At 38.7% G+C, this 11,903-nt stretch overlaps 2 protein-coding genes across 2 annotated transcripts; one reads left to right on the top strand and one right to left on the bottom strand.

Moving 5' to 3' along the window:
- The first annotated feature begins 4,925 nt into the window (after positions 1-4,925).
- LOC117627559 (PGR5-like protein 1A, chloroplastic) lies at positions 4,926-8,547 on the top strand. Its single transcript, XM_034359693.1, has 10 exons — positions 4,926-5,323; positions 5,984-6,099; positions 6,340-6,436; positions 6,556-6,656; positions 6,746-6,802; positions 7,040-7,116; positions 7,456-7,507; positions 7,633-7,743; positions 7,864-7,961; positions 8,187-8,547. The coding sequence occupies exons 1-10, from the start codon at positions 5,137-5,139 to the stop codon at positions 8,254-8,256; spliced, it is 966 nt and encodes a 321-aa protein (XP_034215584.1). The 5' UTR covers positions 4,926-5,136; the 3' UTR covers positions 8,257-8,547.
- A 303-nt stretch (positions 8,548-8,850) lies between these two features.
- Positions 8,851-11,119, bottom strand: LOC117627560 (histone deacetylase complex subunit SAP18-like). The gene is made up of 6 exons (XM_034359694.1): positions 10,908-11,119; positions 10,781-10,813; positions 9,998-10,108; positions 9,795-9,890; positions 9,282-9,356; positions 8,851-9,192 (listed from the first exon to the last, which is right to left on the bottom strand). Exons 1-6 carry the CDS (start codon positions 11,064-11,066, stop codon positions 9,160-9,162), a joined length of 507 nt encoding a protein of 168 aa, XP_034215585.1. The 5' UTR covers positions 11,067-11,119; the 3' UTR covers positions 8,851-9,159.
- Positions 11,120-11,903: the final 784 nt, after the last annotated feature.

Raw genomic sequence — 11,903 nt, forward strand, 5'->3', positions numbered from 1 at the left:
CGGAGTCCTTGAAACCTGAGAATAAATCTGGTATAAGATGCTTCATATAACTAAAAGACGGATGTCCCAATCGACGGTGCCACAACCAGATTTGCTTTTGTTTGCTATCAAAGGGATGTGTCACGCTGTTAGCCATGCCGGGACTGAAGTCATCGACATAATATAGCCCCCCTCTCTTAGTACCACGACCAAGAATCTCCTTAGTGTGAATATCCTGAAGCAAACAAAAAACTCGGGTAAATGAGTACACAACAATTCAATTGTTCAGTAAGCTGACTAACTGACAACAATTTAGTGGATAAAGATGGAACAAGTAAAGTATTAGACATGTGAGAGAGGATGAGAGTGCAACAGTGCCAGCCCCTGTCACAGGATAAGTAACACCATTGGCATTTGCAATACAAGTTCGTCGAGGTTGTGTAGTATTCAGAAAATCATCAGGATCAAACGTCATATGATCAATTGCACCGGAATCAATTATCCAGCTCTTGGAATCAATCTTATCGGAAGTATGGAATCCATAACCAGTACCATTACTGGTCATATTGCATTGTCCTCGATCTGTAAGAGTAGCCCACCAATTGGGGTAGCCATGCGATTTAAAACAAGTCTCACAAGTGTGTCTCGGATCACCACAATATGCGCAATCTGGTCCATGTGTCGGGGTCGTTAGTCTAGAAGTCATAATCTGTGCAGCGGAAGATGCATAGGATACAGGTTGAGTAGGAATTGGGATCGGAATCTGAGCCTGAGTCGGGGCCGGAGTCGGAGTCGAAATCGGGATCAGGGTCTGAATCAGAGACAAATTCGGGGTTGGGGTCATCATCGGATTGGGGGTCGGGGTCGTCTTCTTCGGTCTGGGTCGGGGTCGGGGTCGTCGTCATAGTCGGGGTCGGGGTCGGGGTCGTCAAAAGAGGATCCTGATTCTGGATCGGGTTCGGGGTCAAAGTCTGCATCTGTAGGAGCGGAGCCATCTGGGCACTCAACTCAACGATGGTTGGTGGAGAATGAGAGAAGGAGTCGGTGGTGCTACCTCCATGAGGGTTGAAAAAATCATCAACCCCCATAGCAGCGGCGGGGGTTTGAAACTAGAGTCAGCAATTCCAAGATCGCCGCTCTGATACCATGCTAAAATATGAAAACTATGAGAGAATATTTGTTTGTGGGAATTTTCTGTGTATTCTTCTCCTTGTAGGAGGTCATATTTATAATACAACAAAACCTGAATGGGCAAGTAAATAATAAATTCCTAAATCTATTTGCAGTAGGAAATCAGGAATTAAAGTAAATCAATTACAATTATAATAGGAATTCTTGGTGTGTAAGGAAAGTAAGTCAATATCCACAAGTCACGCCAACACCTTGTTTATGTCAAGCTTCACCCCCATATCAAGAAATGGAAAACTTCATGGGCAATTAGGATGTTGTCATGTATTAACCTTTCAGAGACAAAGGCACTTTGGGCTTGAGAGATAATGAATGGTAGTAAAGGTTTGATACGGTTGGTAAGGACTTTGTAGAGAATTTCATATAAAAAGTTGCAAAGATGAATGGGCTTGAAATGAGTCACAGTTTAAGGTTCATGAATTTTTGGAATGAGGATGAGATTGGTAGTGTTTAGGTTGCGGGGTTTATCATTTCCCCCCATAAACCAGCAGGCCCTGAACCTCCCGAAAAATTTGTTGCCACAAGTGCTAATAAAAAATTCCTTGAAAACCATCTGGACCCAAAGCCTTGAGAGCTCCTATCTCAAACACAGCATCCTTGATTTCTTGTGGGGCAATAGGTCTAAGAAAATCCATATTCATTGCATTAGATATCACTGGGTTTACACATTCCACAACATTCCCCATCTCTTGAGGGCCATAGGTAGTGAACAGATTACCAAAGTACCTGTCAAAAGTTGCGCGAACATCATGCTCTCCCGAACTGTAGACCCTGTTTTCATCTTGGATACACACCATCCTATTTCTCCTCCTTTGAATAGTAGACATATGAAAGAACTTTGTTTTGGCGTCACCAGCAGTCAACCAATTTACCCGAGCACTTTGCTGCCAGTATTTCTCCTCTTTGGCCCAAAGGGTATTGACTTTGGATGTGGTTTGTGTGATGCGGTTCTGGTTAGCCTCCCAATGTAATTGAAGGCCTTCGAGTTCCCTTGAGAGGCTATTAATCTGCCTTTTGTTTTTCCCAACCTTCTGGTTTTTCCAAGTCATTAACTGAGCTTACACCTTTCTAACTTAGTCTTAAGTTGGTGCTTCCACGTGGCATGATCCATCCAGTAGGTTTCCACAATCTCATGACACTCCTGATCATCAGTCCAGTTGGCTTCAAACCTAAACAACTTCATATACCTATTACTATGACAAGTGGTGTGGACAATGAGAGGGCAGTGGTCAGACCCCACAGCCAGCTCATGGAGCACACAAGTATTAGGCCAGCATTCCATCCACAATGTGTTAGCCAAGCCTCGATCAGTTCTCTCTTGAATGAGAGTTTGGTTGCTTCTAAAAGCTCTCCAAGTAAAAGTAGGTTCTTGAAAACCGAGATCAACTAGGCCTGATGTGTTCATGAAGTCGAGAAGGTAGTTCGAGGGCGACAGAGATGGCTTCAAGCCACCTTACTTTCATGAGGCCAAATCCACTCGTTAAGATCTCCCCTAACGAACCAAGGAAGGCCAAGAGGCATAAGATTCTTATTAAGCCACCTCCAAAATTGAGCCTTTTGGTCACGGTAGGGTGTACCATAAACCCAAGACATGTGGACAAGTTCCTCATTCTCCTGCATTTTAATAACAGAGTGAATCACATTTTTATCAGAGTGAAGGATATCTACCTCCACAGTTGATCCCACCACAGAGTTAAGCCACCTGCAGTTCCAATTGGAGGTATATTAAAACCATTCAAGAAACCCATACGTCTTCGAATAAGATCAATACTGTTACACTTCAGTTTTGTTTCCATAATAAATACAACAGTGGAGCTATGTTTCTAGATGAGCCTTCTTAGGGCTCGAACTGTCAATTTTGGCCCTAGCCCTTGACAGTTCCATAGTAAAAAGCTCATGGAGACCTTGCGGCTGTTTCAGGCCAGCTGCCACCGCCTCGGGTGTTCCCTTATTTTTAATCCTTTTCATGTTGTTCCTCAGCCACCTCCCAGTTGTCCGCTTGATTAACAAGGACCTCCGTGAGGTTCTCCACTGAAACCAGGTCGGTAATCTTGGCTTTACCACTTTTGCTATACCTGATGGGCTTAATGTTTCGGCGTTGTGGTCTTTCATCGTTTTGTTTCTGCTGGGTTATGTCCGGAGAAGGGCCCATTTGTTTCTTACTTGGGGACTGTCCAAGCTCGACTTCATTAAGAAGGGCTTTAGCTTGGCATGTATTCTTGGAGTTGGCTGTGTTAAGCTGATGGCCCATAAGAGTAGAGGAAGCCAATGGGCTTAGTTCCTGATACTCACTTCCCACGCTGGGCCCAGGCCTAGCCACGTTTTCCAATGTTTTTTGTCCCCTTGATAATTGAAACTTTATATGTTCCATCCAAACCCTTGGAACCCGAGGTTCAATTCCAACTGCATATCAACTGGAGTCAGAGATGGCATTTAATTCTTGTAGGGAAAAGGGAGATTTCTGCCCATTATCCTTAGTCAAGAGAAGGATTTGATCGGTTTTGCTACTGGGGGAGGGGGCGCCAATAAGGAGATGTGGTGTTCGCAATAAGCCATGTTAGGAGATGTGACCTATGCGAGGGGAGATCTGTTGATCAGTGTCAGAGTCACTCGGCCTACTATCCAGGTTCTGCTCGTTATTCCTCGTATCAAGGTGGGGAGCGTGTTCTTCCCTCATGTCTTCTCTACGCGGCTCGTTGTCATGCGTCGTCGTCCCTTGTAACAATGAGAAGGCCTTATGGTGAGCTGGGGTTTAAAGATGTGAAGTAATTTAACTTTGTGTGTTGTGGCAATTTCTATTTTCTTGGTGGTTGGGTATGTGGTTTTTTGGTACTGGTGAATCGTTGGTTTGATAATAGTGGAGTTAATCGGCTGAGCTGAGGTGTGGAGTAAAGCGGGGTTCTTAGTTAGTTGGAGTTCATTCATTGTTTGAACTGGTGTAGAAAATGGCAGCTGCGAAGGATTTAATGGGCAGTTAAGAGCAAGATCTAACGGGGGATTGAGGGTTCTGAGAAGAGAAATAAATTCAATGGGGATAGATCAAACCACCTACTCGGGATCTGGGGAGAGGGACTAAGATTGAAACTTAGAATGAATCACCATTACGGTGAGAAGTTCTCACAGATAAGAAAATGAGCTTCTTCAGCTAATGGCATTTTTTATCATAAGCATCAGAAATCTTGCTCACTCAATCTTTACAAGAAAAGTGTCTAGAGTTGACATGATGGATGGTTAATTAATTAATTAATTACATATAATTTTATAATAATGAATAAATTTTACGTAAATATGCAACAATAATATAATAATACTACGGCACAAACTTATTTATCAATTTTTTGCTACCAACACGTGTCATACCACATGACATGACAACCATGTTTTCTTACCATCTTGTAAATTTTCTTTTGGTCTGATTAATTCTCTCTCTTATTTTTTTGGGGTTACTCATCTAGTTATCTTCACACACACATATATATATATATATATATATATATAAAATAGAAGAGAGATGAGAGGAGTACAGTCAACAGATTGAGGGGAAGAGGGGGATTTAAATTCTTTTGGTTACTCTGCAATATCATGATTCATGTGTCACATGTGTTGTGTTGGTATCAAAATATTGATAAAGAAGTTGACGCCCTTAACATTATTGATAATAATAAGCATAAGTTTCTAAAAATAAGGACGTGGTGTTGAAAACATTTGTGAAACTGGAACTGTTTCGTTTGATAGTCTTTGAAAACAGAGGACAAAAAAGCCGTCGGATTCCCTCCACACATTCCCCAGTAACCTTATCTCCTCATATGATTTTTTTTCTCTGCTTTCCCTCCAAACAACCAAAAAAGAAAAAAAAAATATGAACCCAAATTCAGATCACCAAAAATCAGATAACCCAAAATCTTGGTCTCCATTTACTGCTCTGCTCATTCTGTAGACAGAGGATTACTGGTCTTTTTCTCACTTCCAATGGCCACCAAATTAGCCTTCACCTTAACATCTCCAACCCCTTTTAATCCCTCTAGTCAGAGACCCTTTGTTTCTGTTTCTTCTCCCTCCACAAGGGTTGAGTCTTTTCAGTTCAGAGGGAGGCAGCTATGTCTCCGGCGCCGGCTTCTGGTTCTTCCCTCTAAGGCTACTGCTGACCAACGACAAGGTTAGGATCATCTGTCCATTTGAGGCTTTGAAATTGGTGTTTGGTGCTTGCTGGTTTAAGTTTTGTGTAATTATTGAATGAAATTAAATTTTTTTTTTTTATGCGAATGAAATTGATTGAGCATTGTGTATGATGATTGAAATTAACTAATTAAGTAATCAATTTCAAGTTCACTGCTGTATTCATTGTGATATGAATTGAACACTTAGCTTACTATAAAGGGTGTGCTTAGTTAATAGATAATATTGTAAACGGGTTCGTTCTTATATCTCCCAAGTCGTGAAAGAATATGATAACAAAACAATTTGATCAACTTAGATTTTTTCTAAATGTAATGCAAAAGAAAATTAGGGACTTGTTCATGATTCAGTCTTAAATTTTTTTTACTTGCACGGACAAGTGTCGCCATGTGAAATTTACTCTATAATGTGGAAAATGTTTTTTTTTTTTTTTTTTCCTCTTTGCGATATATACCACATTTATTGATCACATTTCTTATCGATATGGGGATCATCTACATAATTTGTTTTCTACCTCCATGTCACCTTTGTAGAAAGCAATGTAGTCAATGTTCACAAATAAGTTTATTACTTAAATTTAAACTTCTTGCTTGGTTTTCCTTTGAAATTTCTTGAGTCAATTCCAATGTCTTTGTTTCAGACAAGGTTGAAGACGAGGAAGTTTTTGATGGCAAGATCCTGCAATATTGTAGCATAGACAAGAAAGGGAAGAAGTCTTTGGGTGAACTTGAACAAGACTTTCTTCAAGCTCTACAAGTAATTCTACACTGCATTTCAATGCTTTATGTTGCTATAGTGTTTTTCTGTTGGACACATTATGATTCTATAAATAAAGAGATACAAGAAAAATACTAAATCTGGATCTCGGTTGCCTTGCACAACTAATGTAGGGAAAAAGTGCAATGGCTCCTTCAGTTACCTTGTTCTAGAAGTTAGCTTTCTGTGTTTAAGATACTGACTCTTTTTCTTCTTCTTCTTCTTCTTTTCATTCTAAAGTCATTCTATTATGATGGTAAAGCTATTATGTCAAACGAGGAATTTGATAATCTCAAGGAAGAACTAATGTGGGAGGGCAGCAGCGTTGTTATGCTAAGTATGGACCCCTTCATTTGTTTTTGAATGAGACTTGGCAACTCAATATCTTGAATTTCATAATGGTCATATTTTTTTAAGATTTAATTTCAGTTTCTCTTGTTAAATTTTACCATGCAGGCTCTGATGAACAGAAGTTTTTGGAAGCTTCAATGGCCTATGTGTCTGGGAACCCAATTCTGACAGACGAAGAGTATGATAAACTGAAGATGAGGCTAAAGGTTTGTTTTTGTTGGTTGGTTTGATGTCTTCTTTCCTTCTTTCCTCTCCATATGTATGCTTTAGCTGCGATCTTAACTTTATTTTGCAGACGGAAGGGAGTGATATTGTAGTTGAGGGTCCCAGATGCAGTCTCCGTACCAGAAAGGTGTGAAATGCTCAGTTTTCTTGCTCTTTCTCTGTGTATCCATTGTATGCATTTACCGCTGTATACCATTGGCCTCATGTGGTGGCTCGGCTTGGACTAAATCGGAGCTGAGTCAAAGCCAGTCCTTATAAGTCCCACCTCTCTAGACGGGACTTGTACTGATTAACTTGCTTGCACAAATGAAGGCATAAATGGCCAACAGGGTTGTGCTTGTACTAATGAACTTGCTTCCAACAGGTTTACAGTGACCTGAGTGTTGACTATTTGAAGATGCTCCTGCTGAATGTCCCAGCAACTGTTGTTGCCCTAGCAGCGTAAGTCATATGATCATATCATCAAATGTAGGCTTAAAACTGACAATCCCATAGCTGCAGCTTTAATGCATGTGAACCTAAAAGAGTTTGTTTTGAGAATGCTATGTTATTCTGCTTCACAGCTCTTCTTTGAGTGAAAGGATATCTTCTTATTCTATATAATACTGCATCATTTTTTCTTGTTTTCATTTTAATCAACTTCCTCATGAAAATGATTAGAAAGTATAAACTGATTTTTATTTTTTGACTCTGTTCAAACTTAAAAATTATGCCTTTCCTATATTTTTTTTATTTATTTGAAACTCTGGTCTTAACTTTCCTTGTGTCCTGATCTGCTAGGTTCTTCTTCCTGGATGATGTAACTGGGTTCGAAATCACGTATCTTTTGGAGGTAAGCAGTCACCATATCCAGAGTTCCTTGTTCTAATTTCAAACATATTTTGGGATGGCTAAAAGTCATTGGTTTTTGGATGTGCTCTCTTTTAACACAACCTTTCATAAATTCTTGGGCTGCAGCTGCCAGAACCATACAGCTTCATTTTCACATGGTTTGCTGCTGTTCCAGTCATAGTTTATTTAGCTCAGGCACTCACCAAACTGATTGTGAGGGATGTTCTGATCTTAAAGGTACAGAGAATTTGTCTTGTCAAATGTTAGTTCTTAACTTCTTATAAGTTACATGAAAATATTATGTATCTGATGTTGTTGATGCTATATTGCTATTAACATGTAACATTTATTTTATAGGGCCCTTGTCCAAACTGTGGTACAGAGAATGTGTCCTTCTTTGGGACTATACTATCCATTTCAAACGGCGGTGCTACCAACACCATTAAATGCTCAAAGTGAGTAAACAGCTAACCATTGATTCTATGAGCAATGCTCGGGTCAGTTGCCCACTATCGAATGGATGACTCTCAGCTGTTGATGCAAATGGAACCTACATTGCATCAATGACTGAGAGCCGGCCACTTGCACGTGGACAACTGATCTCAGGAAAATCTTTGATTCAAGTATCCACGTTTCCTTGTTTTTGTTCCCTAACTGTTATGAGTAATATTTGACTGCAGCTGTGGAACTCCGTTGGTTTATGATTCAAATACGCGTTTGATTACATTGCCAGAAGGAAGCAATGCTTGATTAGAATTTGGAACTTGGGAGTACGTATATTATCTACCCAACTCAATTATGTAGCATAAAAAGTAATGCATAAATCAGCACTTGTATTGTGTAAGTGGTTTCTTGTGCTGAATAATATACTCGAACAGTAGTTTTTTCTTCTTCTTTGGATCTTCGAAAATCTCAGCAGTTGATTGTGAATATGAATACAAGGAGAGAAGATATCATGATCAGATAGTTCAGCTTTCACGCTTATCGTGCGATCTTAAATTCCAAATTTTGACAATAACTCAGTTGTGAAGCTTTTTCTTTTCTCTATATTTGGGTTGTCTACAAATAACCCTCTCTGGACTGAAATGTGTAAACTAAGCCCCACAAAGTTGATTGCAATTTACTTGGTAATTTTTGTATATATTATGGTCCACAGGACCACAACTCTATGTCCATTATGGCCGTATGCAGTCTGCATAACTAAAGCTTCATCGACAAGGGGCCTGTAACTCAACTGGTTAACTACAACTACTCATGCACCTTCGATTCCCCCTCCTTCATAATATCACTTGTATTAAAAATAAAATAAAATCTTAATCATGCCTGCCTAATGCCAGTAATAAATACTTAAAAAATTGTCCAGCTAATATATGATAAAGTGTTTTCTCATGTAGCAAGAACTGAAAAACCAATAGTACTAAGATTACGAGAATACTTCCTGAAGCGTTTCAACATCCATACAACATACAGAACGGCCTCCACAAGACGGTTGAGTAACGGCAGATAAAGCATATTAATACATCCACAAAAATGGGCATCAAATCAACTCTAAAGGTGGAAAAACATGAGACAGGTTCGCTCCTTCCTACTCAATCCATCTGAGATGCTGCCATTATAAAAGCATCACAGCTGATGCAGCAACCACCATCTTCTCTATAGGACCGCCACATCTAAATAATCCCCAATCTACATCACAGAATGGAAAGAAGTGAGAACACCCATCGTTTCCTTTTTTGGTCGAACACAATAAATTCTGACATAAAATTTCACTTTACCTGGAAGTTAAAATCATTCAATGCCTTGTTCTCATCCGGATTTCTACCATTTCCATAAGAATGTGTCATCCCAACCTTTAGAAATCCAAGAAACACAATTTTTTTTTAAAAACACAAATTAAATTAATGTGCATAAGTACACAAGTGGTGTATCTATGATGATGTATACATCATAATATACATGGCTCAACTGCATCCGTACCTAAGCCATATTGTTTCCAACCTACCTATAATCTGTATCAATATCATACTGTATGCACGCCCATAGAATATGCCAAATGTGACAGAAAACAAATTTAAAAGAGGTGAAAAGATACATATGAAATTCACTTTTTTTTCTTTTGATAGCACATAAGCTTTTCACATTAATGAGCATAAGTTTCAGTTGAAGCAGAAAAAATGATTTATTTATCTGTAAAGTGGAGCATAAAGAAAGTCCTGATAGCTTGATTTGAAAACCTAAAATGTATCATAATACATGCATATATCACTAAGTGAGAAGGTAGTAAGTACCGTTTTCACAACAAAATGACCGCGCCTGTCAGGGTATACAAAAGCAAAAGAAAGTTTTGCATTTCTTCTCCTAGCCTCTGGAGCAATCTCTTTGACCTGAAAAAGAACTAGAATCATCTTCGGAGCAAGTAATATAAAATTATTCAACCAAATATGGCAAAGAGTATAGGATGGCATGACAATATAAAGAATGGACCACATACAAGATCAGTTAGCTCGCGAAGTGTCGCGTCTTTCCATGTATAAATTTGGACCTCATCTTTGGGTTCCTTGCCTCTGACTGCAAAATCCTCATTATTATGATGACTTCCAATCTGCAGAAAGATAAGTTAAATGAAATTGTAAAATGCTAAATCGGAATATCATCAGCCAAACCATGTGTCTCTTTCATTTCCTTTATATTAACATTGACTTCCCTCGCTAACACTGCTGCTAAATTCTCCTACAACGTGAGTTTCCTCAGACTTCAAAACCAAATTATTACTGCTTATGATGGTACAGGAAACCCAGTTTAATTCTCTTTCCCCCTTCCGAATCTTATCTCAGAATCACCACCATAACTTTCAACCGAACTGATTTCAGAGCCTAGTTAGAGCAACCATGTTAAAGGCCAAGAGTGAGTGAGCCACTAATATATGTAGTTAAGAGTAGGGACTTCATAAGCACATTTGTAAGAACAAGTTTCAATCGTTTCCCTTTCACTCTCTAATGGTGCAAAAAGCATTCCCAAACAACCCTAATGCTTTTCTAACACTACTCTGCAACAAATTCAACAATATCTACTTCCACAAAAAGACCTTTAAGTCAAGTAAAGATTGAAGTTTTAAAAGGGTCATCTGATTTTGAATATAGAAAAAGAATTAGCACAAGAAGAAGCTGAAAACTACTACCCAGTCATGAACAATTTCCGAAACCCAATTTGACAACAATAAAATACTTAAAAACTAAAAATAAATCAATAAAAAACTAACTGAACTTGAACATACCTTAGTGAAAACCCGAAGCAACAAAGGGCAAGTCTGCACATAAACCAGCAAGAAAGTAAGTTGAAAACAAAATTTGAAAAACATAGAAACCCTAAAGAAGCAAACAGCAAAGCTTGAAAGGGAGCACCTTTTCACGGTCGACGGGCTCGAGGCGGGGAGGGGGCGGGGGCGGTGGACCCCTAGAGTGAGGAGGAGGAGGGAGGGGTCTGCCGGGTGGACCTCGGGTCTGGGCTTGGTTCTGGGGACCCGGTCCGCCCATCTTGTCGTCTCTGTTTCTCCTCTCCATTGTTGAAGTCCTTCCCTGAGCTTTTTGGTTCGAGAATTATTTCGGGTTTTCGGGTTTGAGTTTTGGGACTTTGGGTTGATGTAGTAGAATTTGTACTGTACGGATACGGGTCATGGTTCTTTAGCCCACTGAAACAAAAGGCCCGAAAAGGCCCATGGAGTTGCCAATCACTCTATAAAGGCTTATTATCACAAACCGTCCCTAAGGTTTACAAAATTATCAGATTACATCCTTAATGTTTTTTTTTGTCATTCGCGGTCCTCAAGGTTAGTATACATGATCATAAATGGTCCCTGCCGTTAGGTTCCGTCAAAACTCCGTTAGTTCACTGACGTGACATATATGTACATCACAAAACATCCTTGAGATTCACACACCTATCACAAATGATCCTTATGAAATTTTTAAATTTTTTAAATTTAAAATTCATAAAATTTTTGTTTTCTTTTTAAAATTTTATGAATTATAATTATTTTAAAATATATATTAAATTTTAAATATATGTGACACTATATTATTGTAGATGTTGGCTCCATATATATGCCACACCAACAAACTAATGAAGTTTTTAAAAAAATAATTTAAAAATCATAAAATTTAAAAATGAAAAAAACTAAAGGTTTAGGGTTCATAAATGGTCCTCAAGATTAAAATACTTCTATAATTGATTTTTTCATTTATAAAGAATTTTAAAAAGAAAACCAAAATTTTATGAATTTTAAATTAAAAAATAAAAAAGATTCATAGGGACCATTTGTGATAAGCGTGTAAACCTCAGGGATGTTTTGTGATATATATGTATGCCACGTCAGCAAATTAACAGAGTTTTTTACAGAA

The sequence above is a fragment of the Prunus dulcis genome, chromosome 5 (genome assembly GCF_902201215.1).
Source record: "Prunus dulcis chromosome 5, ALMONDv2, whole genome shotgun sequence".
Classification (NCBI taxonomy): Eukaryota; Viridiplantae; Streptophyta; class Magnoliopsida; order Rosales; family Rosaceae; genus Prunus; species Prunus dulcis.